The sequence below is a fragment of the Oncorhynchus mykiss genome, chromosome 28 (assembly GCF_057628025.1).
Source record: "Oncorhynchus mykiss isolate SJ-2025 chromosome 28, ASM5762802v1, whole genome shotgun sequence".
Classification (NCBI taxonomy): domain Eukaryota; kingdom Metazoa; phylum Chordata; class Actinopteri; order Salmoniformes; family Salmonidae; genus Oncorhynchus; species Oncorhynchus mykiss.
The window spans coordinates 37,380,674-37,398,320 of NC_143049.1; the positions used below are offsets into that span (position 1 = coordinate 37,380,674).

At 43.4% G+C, this 17,647-nt stretch overlaps 1 protein-coding gene across 2 annotated transcripts in view; it reads right to left on the reverse strand.

The window, feature by feature from the left end:
• The window catches only part of LOC110508243 (E3 ubiquitin-protein ligase rnf213-alpha), a 63,382-nt gene extending 46,027 nt beyond the window's left edge, over nucleotides 1–17,355 (reverse strand). Inside the window, exons 1-8 of one of the 2 annotated variants that reach the window (XM_090225261.1) lie at nucleotides 16,835–17,355; nucleotides 16,230–16,338; nucleotides 8,451–8,596; nucleotides 6,462–7,985; nucleotides 4,564–4,754; nucleotides 4,004–4,168; nucleotides 3,575–3,792; nucleotides 1,188–1,480 (exon numbers count right to left, since the gene is read on the reverse strand). In XM_090225261.1, coding sequence (XP_090081387.1) covers nucleotides 1,188–1,480; nucleotides 3,575–3,792; nucleotides 4,004–4,168; nucleotides 4,564–4,754; nucleotides 6,462–7,985; nucleotides 8,451–8,596; nucleotides 16,230–16,323 — 2,631 coding nt within the window. In that variant the 5' untranslated portion in view covers nucleotides 16,324–16,338; nucleotides 16,835–17,355. Of the gene's footprint in view, nucleotides 1–1,187; nucleotides 1,481–3,574; nucleotides 3,793–4,003; nucleotides 4,169–4,563; nucleotides 4,755–6,461; nucleotides 7,986–8,450; nucleotides 8,597–15,714; nucleotides 15,875–16,229; nucleotides 16,339–16,834 lie in introns of those variants that run through there. The other variant, XM_090225262.1, reaches the window with a different exon arrangement.
• Between the last annotated feature and the right edge of the window lie 292 nt (nucleotides 17,356–17,647).

Genomic DNA, 17,647 nt, shown 5'->3' on the forward strand with positions numbered 1-17,647 from the left:
TCATGAGCTGAAATAAATTATCCCGGAAATATTCCATATGCTCAAAAATCTTATTTATCAACCCCCCCAAAAAATGGCACAAATTTGTTTACATCTCTGTTAGTGAGCATTTCTCCTTTGCCAAGATTATCCATCCACCTGACAGGTGTGGCATATCAAGAAGCTGATTAAACATCATGACCATTACACAGATGCACCTTGTGCTGGGGACAATAAAAGGCCACTATAAAATGTGCAGTTGTGTCACAACACAATGTCACAGAACAACGCCACCGATGTCTTAAGTTTTGGGAGCATGCAATTGGCATGCTGACTCCAGGAATGTCCACCAGAGTGGAGTTCATGTTGATGTTGCACAAACAAATAATTTCTGCACAAACTGCCAGAAAGGGTCTCAGGGAAGCTCATCTGCATACTCTTCATCCTCACCAGGGTCTTGACATAACTGCAGTTTGGTGTCATAACCGACTTCAGTGGGCAAATGCTGCCCTTCAATGGCCACGCTGGAGAAGTGTGCTCTTCACGGATGAATCCCGATTTCAACGGTTTGCTGTTGTGAACAGAGTGACCCATGGTGGCGGTGGGGTTATGTTAAGGGCAGGCATAAGCAACGGGCAACGAACACAATTGCATTTTATCGATGGCCATTTCGATGCAGAGATACCGCCATCGCCTCATGTTTCAGCATGATAATGCACGGCCCCATGTCGCAAGGATCTACCCAATTTCTGGAAGCTGAAAATGTCCCCGTCCTTCCATGGCCTGCGTACTCACCAGACATGTCACTCTTTTGAGCATTTTTCCGATGCTCTGGATCGACATGTACAACAGCGTGCTCCAGTTCCCGCCAATATCCAGCAACTTTGCACAGCCATTGATGGGGAGTGGGACAACATTCCACAGGCCACAATCAACAGCCTGATCAACTCTATGCAAAGCAGATGTCACGCTGCACAAGGCAAATAGGGCTCACACCAGATACTGTGTAGTTAAATTAATATGTAAAATGTTATTTTCACTTTGACATTATCAAGTATTTTGTGTAGATCAATAAAATAATACAATTCAATCCATTTCAATCCCACTTTGTAACGCAACAAAATGTGGAAAAAGTTCAGGGAGTATAGACTTTCTATAAGCACTATACATGCAATGCAGCATTCTATCGATGGCCAATTTAAATATACCTGTTCTTCTCCAAACGATAATTGCCATGGTGTATTTCCACCGTCATAGACACAGGGATAGCTGTATGTGGAGAAGAATTGCTGGAGCTGGGAAAAGAAACTCCTCACATTCACTTCAGTCCAGGTTCTCAGAAGATCAAATATGCCTTCCAACATCACCTTTCCAGCCAGCTGTCTTCCCTTTACTAAGTTGCTATTGATGTTATCCCACCACTGAAACAAGTTTGTAACACGTGACAAAACGTCTTGTTTTGGTTCTGGATATATGACATCGTCATACTGGTGCCATTCCCCTTAAGAGAAAGAATATCACAGTTTTGTTAAAATAAACTCCAACTTATTTTATTTGGACACTAGATAAAAAGTTTAATTTGGCTCTATATTCCAGCATTTTGGATATGAGGCCAAATGTTTTATATGAGGCGACAGTACAGAATGTCACCTTTATTTATTTACCAGTACCAGTCAAAAGATTGGACACACCTACTAATTCAAGGGTTTTTCTTTATTTTTTACTATTTTCTACATTGTAGAATAATAGTGAAGACATCAAAACTATGAAATAACACATATCGAATCATGTAGTAACCAAAAAAGTGTTAAACAAATCCAAATATATTTTAGATTCTTCAAAATAGCCACACTTTGCCTTGATGACAGCTTTGGATTCTCTCAACCAGCTTCATGAGGAATACTTTTCCAACAGTCTTGAAGGAGGTTCCCACATATGCTGAGCACTTGTTGGCTGCTTTTCCTTCACTCTGCTGTTGAACTCACCCCAAACCATCTCAATTGGGTTGAGTTTGGGTGATTGTGGAGGCCAGGTCATCTGATGCAGCACTCCATCACTCTGCTTCTTGGTCAAATAGCCCTTACACAGCTTGGAGGTGTGTTGGGTCATTGTCCTGTTGAAAAACAAATAATAGTCCCACTAGGCACAAACCAGATGGGATGGTGTATCGCTGCAGAATGCTGTGGTAGCCATGCTGGTTAAAAGTGTGCCTTGAATTCTAAATAAATCACACAGTGTCACCAGCAAAGCACTCCACTCCACACTTCCTACCCATGCTTCACAGTGGGAACCACACGTTGTAAACAAAAATCTCACATTTGGACTCATCAGACCAAAGGACAGATTTCCACCGATCTAATGTCCATTGCTCGTGTTTCTTGGCCCAAGAAAGTATCTTCCTATTGGTGTCCTCTAGTAGTGGTTTCATTGTAGCAAATCGACCATAAAGGCCTGATTCAAGCAGCCTCCTCTGAACAGTTGATGTTGAGGTGTGTCTGTTACTTGAACTCTGTGAAGCATTTATTTGGGCTGCAATCTGAGGTGCAGTTCCTGTGGCAGGCCTCATGAGAGCGACTGCACATGAATTCTCCGGATTGACTGACATTCATGTCATTAAAAAAATGATGGACGGTATTTTCTCTTTGATCCCGAGTGGCGCAGCGTTCTAAGGCACTGCATCTCAGTGCTAGAGGCGTCACTAACGACCCTGGTTCAATTCAAGGCTGTATCACAACCGGCCGTGATTGGGAGTCCCATAGGGCGGCGTACAATTGGCCCAGCGTCGTCCGGGATAGGCCGTCATTGTAAATAAGAATTTGTTCTTAACTGACTTGCCTAGTTAAATAAAGGTTAAATTAAAAAACTATTGAGCTGTTCTTGCCATAATATGGACTTGGTATTTTACCAAATAGGACTATCTTCTGTGTACCAACCCTACCTTTTCTCAACAACAGATTTGCTCAAACACATTGAGGAAAGAAATTCCACAAATGAACTTTTAACAAGGCACAACTGTTAATTGAAATGCATTCCAGGTGACTATCTCATGAAGCTGGTTGAGAGAATGCCAAGAGTGTGCAAAGCTGTCATCAAGGCAAAGGGTGGCTACTTTGAACACTTTTTTGGTTACTACATGATCCGATATATGTTATTTCATAGTTTTGATGTCATCACTATTATTCTACAATGTAGAAAATAACAGATTTGGCAATTTTCTAACAAATTTCATGCAATTCTACTCATTTTGCCACTAAATCAGTTCGACCATGATAGATGGCCGCTAAACTAACTTAGCAAGACATTTGTTTTTGCTGACATTGGCTAATTGACTGACTATCAGTGACTGCCATAAGAGAAAAACTGCTGATACACAACCACATTTCAAAATTGCACCTTGTGTATTCTACTATTTTCACTTGCAACAGTAAATTGAGACCCCGACTGAATTCCCCCCCAAATAAGTTTAGGATATGTATCCAAGGGACTTCAAAAGGGGCCGCAGGCCGGCAGTTGCCCACCCCTGGTCTAACCTTATCTCAACAAAAATGTGTTGGAATTACAAGTGCAGTATTTGGAATTAGACACTCAACTGTACCTTCATGTGTCAAAAGATCTTGATTGATGGACAGGCACCTGTTGACAATATACCTGGAGTTTGTCTGGTAGATGTGCTCATATGTACTGTGATCATAGTGCTTCCCATTCCACTTACTATAAACAAAATATTTATAGGGTATGGAGCGAATTTCAATCTTACTCCTGTCGGGAATCACCATTCGTCCTGCAACAAGGACTCTATCTTTCCCCAAAGCACTGTGTAAACAACAGAAAATGTGACTAAATATCATGTTGATATAAGTTGAATGAAGATAATGTAAAACTAGTCTAAACATCCATCTTGAAATTGTTATCAGTTAAAAAGGTTATAATTTTTATCAATGACAGTGAGGTATTTCAGTAATGTATTCAGGGTATACTAATATCCTTCTACACACAATTACATTATTTGAATTAAAGACCATACCGGGTGACAAACATTTCTGGGCCATCTATGTCCCAAGATCCAAAAAGACTTCCAGATCTTAAGAATATCCGGTCAGTTGAGTTCAGTTTGAAGTCTTTGGAAATGACAGCATGGAAATAGATGGTGAGGTCATCACTCCCAGGGACCTGTTGTGTTCTTGGTGGCCTTTTTGGAAGAAAAGTAACAAGATCATTTTTAAAATTTAATTTCCAAAATCTAATTGATCATTATAACATTCAACACTAAATTATTTCAATTTACATGATCAACTTTTTCTGCTGTTAAATGTTATGATATTCTGGCACCCAAAACATACTGGGTCCAAGATAGTTACACTAGTCTTAGATGGTTGTTCCCTCCCAACACTGGGTCCAGGAAAGTTGCACTTGTCCTTCCCAATGTTGCTTAACCCATGGCCAAAGAAGACATAAAATGACCAAATTCTTCAAATGCAAACATGTTACAATTGGCATTGGGACTACTGGTTGGTGAAGATTAAAATGTAACAGGAAACATACACTTAAAAATAAGACGGAACTGATTCACTCTACTGAACTTACAACTGAGGTGGCAGTGGCTGATGTTGGAAGCAGTCTTCATTACGTTGGTTCGGAGGCAGATCTTTCCCTGCAACTGTGGTGTCAATAGTAGATGACTTGGATGCATCTCCACCACCTGTATTACTCAGCTTCTCTGGTTCCTTGTTTGGCTTGGAAGTCTCTTGCCTTGATTCTTGAGGCTTGTCACCAGCCTAATTATTAAGTTCAAGAATGTTACAGTACAACAAAAACACAGTTCATTCCACATGCTGAATAATAACAGAATATAAATATACAGTGCCTTGCGAAAGTATTCGGCACCCTTGAACTTTGCGACCTTTTGCCACATTTCAGGCTTCAAACAAAGATATAAAACTGTATTTTTTTGTGAAGAATCAACAACAAGTGGGACACAATCATGAAGTGGAACGACATTTATTGGATATTTCAAACTTTTTTAACAAATCAAAAACTGAAAAATTGGGCGTGCAAAATCATTCAGCCCCCTTAAGTTAATACTTTGTAGCGCCACCTTTTGCTGCGATTACAGCTGTAAGTCGCTTGGGGTATGTCTCTATCAGTTTTGCACATCGAGAGACTGAATTTTTTTCCCACTCCTCCTTGCAAAACAGCTCGAGCTCAGTGAGGTTGGATGGAGAGCATTTGTGAACAGCAGTTTTCAGTTCTTTCCACAGATTCTCGATTGGATTCAGGTCTGGACTTTGACTTGGCCATTCTAACACCTGGATATGTTTATTTTTGAACCATTCCATTGTAGATTTTGCTTTATGTTTTGGATCATTGTCTTGTTGGAAGACAAATCTCCGTCCCAGTCTCAGGTCTTTTGCAGACTCCATCAGGTTTTCTTCCAGAATGGTCCTGTATTTGGCTCCATCCATCTTCCCATCAATTTTAACCATCTTCCCTGTCCCTGCTGAAGAAAAGCAGGCCCAAACCATGATGCTGCCACCACCATGTTTGACAGTGGGGATGGTGTGTTCAGTGTGATGAGCTGTGTTGCTTTTACGCCAAACGTAACGTTTTGCATTGTTGCCAAAAAGTTCGATTTTGGTTTCATCTGACCAGAGCACCTTCTTCCACATGTTTGGTGCGTCTCCCAGGTGGCTTGTGGCAAACTTTAAACGACACTTTTTATGGATATCTTTAAGAAATGGCTTTCTTCTTGCCACTCTTCCATAAAGGCCAGATTTGTGCAATATACGACTGATTGTTGTCCTATGGACAGAGTCTCCCACCTCAGCTGTAGATCTCTGCAGTTCATCCAGAGTGATCATGGGCCTCTTGGCTGCATCTCTGATCAGTCTTCTCCTTGTATGAGCTGAAAGTTTAGAGGGACGGCCAGGTCTTGGTAGATTTGCAGTGGTCTGATACTCCTTCCATTTCAATATTATCGCTTGCACAGTGCTCATTGGGATGTTTAAAGCTTGGGAAATATTTTTGTATCCAAATCCGGCTTTAAACTTCTTCACAACAGTATCTCGGACCTGCCTGGTGTGTTCCTTGTTCTTCATGATTAACGGACCTCTGAGACTATCCCAGTGCAGGTGCATTTATACGGAGACTTGATTACACACAGGTGGATTGTATTTATCATCATTAGTCATTTAGGTCAACATTGGATCATTCAGAGATCCTCACTGAACTTTTGGAGAGAGTTTGCTGCACTGAAAGTAAAGGGGCTCAATAATTTTGCACGCCCAATTTTTCAGTTTTTGATTTGTTAAAAAAGTTTGAAATATCCAATAAATGTCGTTCCACTTCATGATTGTGTCCCACTTGTTGTTGATTCTTCACAAAAAAATACAGTTTTATATCTCCATGTTTGAAGCCTGAAATGAGACAAAAGGTCGCAAAGTTCAAGGGGGCCGAATACTTTCGCAAGGCAATATATGTATTACCTCTGCCTTGTGGGATCCAAAAACAAAGTTCTGTGAGTTTGCTTCATTTTTCCTGCTCTGGTCTCTGTAGTTACTGGCGCCAACCCCTTGCCCCTTGGACAGATCTCCCGTCTCCTGAGAGGTCCCCACCAGAACGTCTTTATATGACAACTGCCCTACTGATTGACTTGGACCTGAGGCAGGTTCTGTTCTGTTCTGATCTTTTCTCTTAGATGTCTTCTCAGGCACCTCCTGTGTTACTGAGGGAGCTGGACTAGTAGATTGTGTTTGACTAGTGTTTGGCTCATCTGTTGGGTCAGAACCCCTCTGATCACCAAGGGATACTTGGGATTGGTCAACACACTTCTTTGAGTTTGCTTGATTTGTTATATTCTCGTCGGTCTGGTTACTAGAGGTCTTCAGTTCATTCAGAACTCTAGCCTCTGTGTTGCCTTTACCATCAAGGCTTTTTGATGGCTCCGTTGACCCGTGTGACGTCCCCTTCAGGTCTTCCTCATCCAAGAGTTTACTGGCTGGTTGAGTTGGGTCTGAGGCACGTCCTCCTGTGTTCTGATCAGCTGTCTCGGGTGTGGATGAGGCCTGTGTGTCTGATGTAGGACTAGGTTGGTTTGGCTCATTCACTGGTGCGTCTACGTTTGCCTTCGATGGACCCTTGGCCTGGTCTTCTGGCAGTGTTTGGTGTGGGGATGGGTTTGGAGAGGCTATAGGCATGGTTGGAGGGCCAGCAGGTGTGGCGGTGTTGACAGGAGGAGGGCCAGCAGGTGTGGCGGTGTTGACAGGAGGGCCAGCAGGTGTGGCGGTGTTGACAGGAGGGCCAGCAGGTGTGGCGGTGTTGACAGGAGGGCCAGCAGGTGTGGCGGTGTTGACAGGAGGGCCAGCAGGTGTGGCAGTGTTGACAGGAGGGCCAGCAGGTGTGGCGGTGTTGACAGGAGGGCCAGCAGGTGTGGCGGTGTTGACAGGAGGGCGGCCAGCAGGTGTGGCGGTGTTGACAGGAGGAGGGCCAGCAGGTGTGGCGGTGTTGACAGGAGGGCCAGCAGGTGTGGCGGTGTTGACAGGAGGGCCAGTAGGTGTGGCGGTGTTGACAGGAGGGCCAGTAGGTGTGGCGGTGTTGACAGGAGGGCCAGTAGGTGTGGCGGTGTTGACAGGAGGGCCAGTAGGTGTGGCGGTGTTGACAGGAGGAGGGCCAGCAGGTGTGGCGGTGTTGACAGGAGGAGGGCCAGCAGGTGTGGCGGTCTTGACAGGAGGGCCAGTAGGTGTGGCGGTGTTGACAGGAGGGCCAGTAGGTGTGGCGGTGTTGACAGGAGGGCCAGCAGGTGTGGCGGTGTTGACAGGAGGGCCAGCAGGTGTGGCGGTGTTGACAGGAGGGCCAGCAGGTGTGGCGGTGTTGACAGGAGGGCCAGCAGGTGTGGCGGTGTTGACAGGAGGGCTATCCACCGCTGAAGTAGAGCTCTCACTGCCAGACAACTCATCTTTCTCTTGACGTGTGTCAGTGCTCAGCTCAATAGCGCTGGAAGAACCTCCACTCTATGAACAATGTATACAAAAATGAAGCCTTTTAACACATAAATCATTTAGGATCAGCATTTCTGATTCATAAGCCCTGCCCATTAAGGCGTTCCCATTCCATGCTAATTTCACTGGGTTCCCTTGACTTAAAAACCCACGTCTGGTCACATCCTAACGGCACAAATTGAAAGTGTGACTGGTTCTGTTAAAACGAATATAGAATTGTAAATCTCTTAATCGTCTCATAATAATGATACTCTGACTTTAACGACAGATGTTGAGTCATTTCAAAAAGAGGTTACAAAAAAACGAAATATTAGAAGCCTTTTTAATAAGATGACATTATCAAAAGGCGTATGAATGCTCATAACAGGAAATGACACAACATGCCCGTCTGCTTCAAGTAAAGTGTTTTGAACTACCGCTGTGTGTAAAACAATCCTGACTCTGCATATGCTCTATATTCTAGTGGAGAGTTGGGACCTTTTTCTTGACATTGCCCCCTGGTTCTTCACTGGAGTGTTTCGTAGACGCGTCGGTCTTGTTCCCCGACCACGTCAGTGGCGCAGCCTCCTTCTGGCGCTCTGCTTCACAGACCACAGATGTTTGATGCTCTGAAGTGGTCCCACCTGACATGGAGGGTAAAGTCATTTAGATCCACATGAACTACGTGTGATAGAGACATGCAAACCACTCTGACCTTTTACTGATTTGCTTCCTTGTCCTGGACAATGCTGTATACATAGGGCCTTTCTGTGTAAGGTCACTTTCTATGTTTCTTAGGACAAATTAATAACGGATTTCTTTGTGATTGCGTATATTTAATGGATTTAGTAAAATAACTGGTAAGCGCACGGTGTGATAAATACCACTTTTTTGACAGCGGTTCCACACATTCGGTGACACACGTTATTTCTATGTTATTCTGTTGTTATTCCGCTATATGATTGTATTACATTATATTAAATATTACTATAACTATATGGGTGTGTTGACTGTGATCAGCGCAGGGGAATGTAAGTCTGTATAGTCAGTTTAAATGAACAAAATAAGAACTTTTGATTTAATTTGCATGGCGCAGCCTAGGCTGCACAGACAAGCAACATAGTTGAACTCAAAATATTCCCAATTTTTATTTTATATTAAGTCTTATGTATCTTAGGACCTGCCTAAACTAAATAATGGGTTTCTTTGTGATATAGTGTGTGTATATATATATATATATATATATATATATATATATATATATATATATATATATGGATTTATTAAAATAGACGCCATCCACATCGCACACTCGTCAAAGGTGGTGCCGGCATGCACATGGGAGGTATGCACATGGGAGATATGCACATGGGAGGCATGCACATGGGAGGCATGCACATGGGAGGCATGCACATGGGAGGTATGCACATGGGAGATATGCACATGGGAGGTATGCACATGGGAGGTATGCACATGGGAGGCATGCACATGGGAGGTATGCACATGGGAGATATGCACATGGGAGGCATGCACATGGGAGGCATGCACATGGGAGGCATGCACATGGGAGGCATGCACATGGGAGATATGCACATGGGAGGCATGCACATGGGAGATATGCACATGGGAGGCATGCACATGGGAGGTATGCACATGGGAGGCATGCACATGGGAGGTATGCACATGGGAGATATGCACATGGGAGATATGCACATGGGAGGCATGCACATGGGAGGCATGCACATGGGAGGCATGCACATGGGAGGCATGCACATGGGAGGCATGCACATGGGAGATATGCACATGGGAGGCATGCACATGGGAGGCATGCACATGGGAGATATGCACATGGGAGGCATGCACATGGGAGATATGCACATGGGAGATATGCACATGGGAGGTATGCACATGGGAGATATGCACATGGGAGGTATGCACATGGGAGATATGCACATGGGAGGTATGCACATGGGAGATATGCACATGGGAGGTATGCACATGGGAGATATGCACATGGGAGGCATGCACATGGGAGGCATGCACATGGGAGGCATGCACATGGGAGGCATGCACATGGGAGGCATGCACATGGGAGGTATGCACATGGGAGATATGCACATGGGAGGTATGCACATGGGAGGTATGCACATGGGAGGCATGCACATGGGAGGTATGCACATGGGAGATATGCACATGGGAGGCATGCACATGGGAGGCATGCACATGGGAGGCATGCACATGGGAGGTATGCACATGGGAGATATGCACATGGGAGGCATGCACATGGGAGGTATGCACATGGGAGATATGCACATGGGAGGCATGCACATGGGAGGTATGCACATGGGAGGCATGCACATGGGAGGTATGCACATGGGAGGCATGCACATGGGAGGTATGCACATGGGAGATATGCACATGGGAGGCATGCACATGGGAGGCATGCACATGGGAGGCATGCACATGGGAGGCATGCACATGGGAGATATGCACATGGGAGGCATGCACATGGGAGGCATGCACATGGGAGATATGCACATGGGAGGCATGCACATGGGAGATATGCACATGGGAGGCATGCACATGGGAGATATGCACATGGGAGGTATGCACATGGGAGATATGCACATGGGAGGTATGCACATGGGAGATATGCACATGGGAGGTATGCACATGGGAGATATGCACATGGGAGGTATGCACATGGGAGATATGCACATGGGAGGTATGCACATGGGAGATATGCACATGGGAGGCATGCACATGGGAGGCATGCACATGGGAGGTATAAAAGCCTTATGTCGGTGTACCGTATACGCTGGGAGTCGGAAAGCGAGTGCAGATGGTGAGTTTAATAAACGGAACATCGAACAATATAACAAAACAAGAGTAGAGTATAAACATGAAACTGAACTAATACTGCCTGCGGAAAGAACCAAAAGGAGTGACAGATATAGGAGAGGTAATCATAGAAGTGATGGAGTCCAGGTGAGTCTCATGTGGCGCAGGTGCGCGTAACGATGGTGGCAGGTGTGCGTAATAATGATTCAACTGGTGACCTCGACCGGCGGAGAGGGGGAGCGGGAGTAGACGTGACGGCTCCAGCCGCAGGGCGCCGACCAGAGGAACAGTCCCGAGGACCAGGCAGGTCGCCTCGAGCCGGCAGAGGCGCGGCAGCCTGTCGAGCAGGCAGAGACGCGGGAGCCTGTCGAGCAGGCAGAGACGCGGGAGCCTGTTGAGCCGGCTGAGGCGCGGGAGCCTGCTGAGGCATTCCCAGTAGCTTCGACAATGGAAGCCTGACGAGCCAACCGAGGCATGAGAAACTGACGAGATGGCTGAGGCATTCCCGGTAGCTTTGACAATGTAAGTCTGACGAGCCAGCTGAGGTACGGGAAGCCTGACGAGCCAGCTGAGGTACGGGAAGCCTGACGAGCCAGCTGAGGTACGGGAAGGCTGACGAGCCAGCTGAGGTATGGGAAGCCTGACGAGCCAGCTGAGGCATCCCCGGTGCTGCGATAGTGGCCCTTGGACCCGACGTCACCAGAAAGAAAACAATTAATCCAAGTTGCTTCCATTTGTTGAGGCAGTATTCTGTAATGTATACGCTGGGAGTTGGAAAGCAAGTGCAGGTGTTGAGTTCAATAATAAACGGAACATCGAACAATATAACAGACATGAGTAGCGTATAAACATGAAACACAAACTGAACTAATACTGGGTGTAATAATAAGTAAACTGGTGATAACGAACGCCAGAGGGGGAGAGGAAGTAGACTTGACAGTCAGCAAGAATGTGGTAAAAACGGGCCTGTTATTTTTTTTTAACATTTTGTGAAGTAGGAAGATGTATAGAGGCAATTCTATATTGGATGCTTCCCAATCTATTTAATTACTGTCTGAATTCATCTAGCCTTGGTCTGCAAATGCGAACAAAGATGTGCATTAGCCTATTATAAAGAGATATCAATATGAACAGCTTAGAGGAGTGTTGTTAGTAAAAGCATTCGAATTTCATTGAAATCTTACTGTATTTCGCTATTTCATGCAGTAGGCCATGCATGATGCAAATATCACGGCGCTGGAGTTAAGAGATCAATGTAGGGTTAATGAGGAAGCCTAGTGATCGTCAACAGTCCACGTCAACACATAAAACATGGTCCTGGTTATGTATTATGTGATTACAGGTTTTAAATGCTCTATAACAATTGAAATTTGAATTCCAACCCCAACCCATTTGTATGAATTGTATTTTTACATCTCCTTAAAAGGAGGCTGGGGCCCGACCATGGAGTTTAAATGCCTGACCAACTGATTTGCTCTGGCGCAGGACCTGCTCAAACTTGTGGGGGCCGGGACCCTTTTTTTGTGATAGGAAATTAACCCCCTCTCATAATAGGAACAAAACTCAAGTGAGATAAATATTGACCACAAGGAGTTTTACTATGACTTCTGCAGTGCTTAGCCAGATGAACCATGTCTCAGGGATTTGGGAAAGAACGTTTTGAAGCCCTGCCTCTTGGCATTGGGGAGAAAATGAGGTCGTTTTCAAGCTAATTTCCTGCAATTCGTTAGGTTTTGTCATTTGGCAGAGAAATTGTACACGCCGTCAAATCAAAGGCACTCGATATAAATTATTTTTTGACTAAAATGAAAACGTGTCAGTTTGTCACTTTCATGAGGTTGGAGTAATAACATGTTCGACTACTTAACACCTTAAGATTTTGAGAAAATGTACAACTATGGAATAATGTTTCTCATCTCTCATTTACTTCTCAAACCTCAAATCAAGGCCTGGTCTGTTTCACAAGCGTCCCCTGGTCTAGTGTCCCCTGGTCTGTTTCACAAGCGTCCCCTGGTCTAGTGTCCCCTGGTTTGTTTCACAAGCGTCCCCTGGTCTAGTGTCCCCTGGTCTGTTTCACAAGCGTCCCCTGGTCTAGTGTCCCCTGGTCTGTTTCACAAGCGTCCCCTGGTCTAGTGTCCCCTGGTCTGTTTCACAAGCGTCCCCTGGTCTAGTGTCCCCTGGTCTGTTTCACAAGTGTCCCCTGGTCTAGTGTCCCCTGGTCTGTTTCACAAGCGTCCCCTGGTCTAGTGTCCCCTGGTCTGTTTCACAAGCGTCCCCTGGTCTAGTGTCCCCTGGTCTGTTTCACAAGCGTCCCCTGGTCAAGCATCACCTGGTCAAGCGTCCCCTGGTCAAGCGTCCCCTGGTCTAGTGTCCCCTGGTCTGCTTGCTCTGTTTCAAAAGCGTCCCCGGAAGTCTTGCAACGTTGTGCCTTTGGGTTGTGCCTGTGAGCCTCCCAGGCCCATGTTTTGCCCAGGGTTAAGAACATACATTGTAGACAAATATTACATTGTATTTTAATACACCCTCTATATTTATTCCACGAATACCTTGGCCAAAATGTGTTTAATCATTAGTTGTTAGTAATATTTACTTCTGAAATTAAAATGTAAAAAATATTTTGTCAATTATTTCATATATATATTATTAATCTGGCCTTGGATCCCTTAAAGTACGGACCACACTTTGAGAACCCTTGCTGTACGGAGTATGCGGTTTTAAATTCAGCATTTTAAATAGAATAACATTCTACAAAATATAAATCGCAACACGTAAAGTGTTGGACCCATGTTTCATGAGCTGAAATAAAAGATCCCAGAAATGTTTCATATGCACAAAAAATGTATTTCTCTCAAATGTTGTGCACAAATTTGTGTACATCTGTTAGTGAACATTTCTCCCTTACCAAGATAATCCGACCTGACAGGTGTGGCACCTGACAGGTGTGGCATATCAAGAAGCTGATTAAACAGCATGATCAATACACATGTGCACCTTGTGCTGGGGACAATAAAAGGCCAATCTAAAATGTGCAGTTCTCTCACACAACACAATGCCACATGCTTACTAAAGGAATTTGGCAGTACGTCCAACCGGCCTCAAAACTGCAGACCACGTATTGGGTGGGCGAGCGGTTTGCTGATGTTAACGTTGCGAACACAGTGCCCCATGGTGGCAGTGGGGTTTATGGTAGGCATAAGCTATGGACAACGAACACAATTGCATTTTATCGATGGCAATTTGAATGCAGAGATACCGTGATGAGATCCTGAGGCCCATTGTCGTGTCATTCATCCACCGCCTCATGTTTCAGCATGGTAGGGCACGGCCCCATGTCGCAAGAATCTGTACACAATTCCTGGAAGCTGAAAATGTCCCAGTTTTTCCATGGCCTTCAAACTCACCAGACATGTCACACATTGAGCATGTTTGGAATGCTCTGGATCGACGTGTACCACAGTTCCAGTTCCCCGCCAAAATCCAGCAACTTCACATAGCCATTGAAGCCGAGTGGGACATTATTCCACAGGCCACAAGCAACAGCCTGATCAACTCTATGCGAAGGAGATATGTTGCACTGCATTAGGCAAATGGTGGTCACACCAGATACTGACTGGTTTTCTGATCCACGCCCATACCTTTTTTTAAAAGTATGTGACCAACAGATGCATATCTGTATTCCCAGTTATGTGAAATCCATGGATTAGGGCCTAATGAATTTATTTCAATTGACTTATATGAACTGTAACTCAGTAAAATCTTTGAAATTGTTGCATGTTGCGTTTATATTTTTGTTCAGTATAATAAAACAACAATAATTAACCTAGCCTACCAGCCTGGTCTCATAGACTAGACGTAATATAGTAAATGTAAATCTGACGACTCAAATTGGTATGTTACGTTACGTTTGCTATGGTTACATAAGACAGACGTTTACTTAAGGCAAAATCTAGTAGGGTCTAGCAAACCAAAGGTTGCACGTTTGAATCTCATCATGGACAACTTTAGCATTTTAGCTAATAAGTAACTTTGGAACTACTTTTTAACTACTTTGCAACTACTTAGCATGTTTGGTAACTCTTCCCCTAAACATAACCTGAACCCCTAACCCGAACCCCTTGCTTAGCTAACGTTAGCCACCTACCTAATGTTAGCCACTTAGCTAATTTTTGCATTAGCCACCTAGCTAATGTTAGCTACAACAAATTGGGAATTCATAACATATCATACGTTTAGCAAATTCATAAGGTATTGCAAGAATTGCAATTTGTAACATATCATATGAAATGGATGATGGACAGCCGTAAATTAATACACACCATATGAAACATAACGTATCATTTCATTTCATCCCATTTTACGTTTACTATGTTACATCTACCCCTGAGTCCAGGTTGAGCCTACTAAAATGGTGCGGTTGCATAACATCTAGTTAATCTAGCCTGTCATAAGGCATAGTCTAATACTGGGCATACACTACACAACTTCTAAATTCTTAACAACTTGGACATGTTTACATTTCCCGATTTACTTGTCCCAAATCTTTCATTCCATCCATCCTCAACCCCAGCACGTGGGTGCTAACGTGATACCCTAGTTGATCCTGCCCCGAGTTTCTCAGTTGTCATAGGAAAAAAAATGCAGACGGAATCAGCGAGCATATAAACAGCGAAATGGTTCCAATCGTTTTTACACCATTCACTTTTCCCATGTTGGATTTTAATAACACTTAAAAGGGCTCTGTTTCATGTCGGCTAACATTGGCATGCCGTTTTGATAAACATGTAAATCTCTTTCGGAAAAACGGTGACGTTTATCAATATATCCCAAGACAGTTCACAGAATTGTAAATGTAAAGAAATGTAGCCAATTTCTTCATTATTACATTTAGCAAACATTAGATAGTTAATCCAGACATTCTTACCTTTACCGCAGTTCGGCAGTCTCGTCCAGATCATCATGGCATTTGTAGTTCTTTATGATAGCCACATTAGCAGCTAATTAGCATTTCATTTGTTGGGGCTAAATACAGGCAAATATATTGATAAAAGCCATCTTGTCCGTGAGAGATTTACACACTATCAAATAGTCACACCAGGGTATGCCTTCATGAAAAACAGCCCTTATGTTTGGTGTTTCTAAAATCCCTCTTGGGAAAAATGAATGGTGGAAAATGATTGGAGCCATTTCCCTGTTTGACCGCTAGGTTTTATGGGTATTATGACTCATACTGTGGTGCTCTATTTGGCTGCCAGAGCCAGTCTACCCCTGAAAATAACATATAGTCAGTCCTTGGACCTTAAAGAGCAACGGACATTTTGGGCTAAGTGTAAGCATCCAAATATGATAGCTTTATTCCCCGCCATTCATATATTACATACTTGATAGTAATTTATAGTAATTTAATAGTAATTTAAAACAAATGTATATATATATTACCTGTGGTGCAAATTTGAGGAGCTAACCTCAATCCGCATTCACTGCAAAATTTTGACGATTTTTCCACTTGGTGACCACAGCCAGGACACTTCATCTTGATGTAGCCGATCTGTTTGCAATCAAAAACACGCCATCATTACAAACCATTCATATGATTCAGCAGCCTGATCAGCATGCTTTCACTTTCAATTAGCCAACGCCTCATCGAAAGATATGGTTGGGCTCATGGCTTTCCAAAGTAGGCTACCGCTCTAGTTAGCCTATGAAAAACTACTTACAATGAATATTGAGGTAACTGTGATTTGGAATTCATTTATATGACCTGCAAAACTGTATAAAACAGTTTCTCACTTTTCTATCGAGACAACGAGGATTTGACCAAACTAGACTACTTGTGAACAAGGATTTGTTTTTGATCATCAGTTTTACCCCCAAGATAATCAACGAGTCATGTTAACACCTGCTGCGCCACAACTTTAACATAATTTCGACAAAACACAAAACAATTTAAATATTTTGCCCAATAATATTGAAACATACAGAAAGATACATTCACCTTTTACATGTTAATTTGTTCGATTGTCACCCAATAAGCATCGTCTTACCGTTTTGTCGACTCTTCTTCACGCTGTCAAAACTCTGTCTGTGTCAATACTGAAAGTCTATCGAAGATATGGACATGTTGTACTGTACATTCTGATAACTTTCGTTTTCCTGAGAAAGGGTGGCAACTTTCCTTCCCTTGTATGAATATAGATTATCCACACGGTGCATTATTTTTTGACAAAGTGGAATAATAGGCTGGTAGGCCTACTTATAAACATGTTTTGTCATTTCACTTTTCACGTTTGCCTAATCAGCTTTTTTTTCCCCTAAATTAATAACAGTTGGGGATTTTAATTAATGGTATTAAATACATTTTACATTACGTTGCACAGTACAAATTATTTTTAATAATACGCCTTTAATGTCTTACATTCACTGCTAAAATGGACCCAAATTTGATCGCCAAGTTTTCCTGCTAAAAACATTCCGCGACTCCGCGAATAGCTGTCAAGAGGTTTTGTCAGTGATTTGGTGGTGCCAGGAACGGAACAGGTTGGGAACCACTGACTCTGCCTATTTTAAGGCACCAACCAGTTTTATTTGACAGATTTACTGACAGCCATCATTTGATGCATGGGTGTGGTTGGCAGGCGGTTGCATAGGAGTGATTTCAGTGCCAAAATAAATTGAATTTGAATTCCATAACCTTGAATTTGTCATGCACAAATTGACTATGTATTTCATTGAGTTCAATATTAATTTGAATATTCAAATGTTATATTTAGTTTCAATATGGTAGATATTGGAGTCATTGTCTACAAACCTTCAGTTCAAGATGACCAAAAGTATATTCAACTTCTCAGATGCATTTA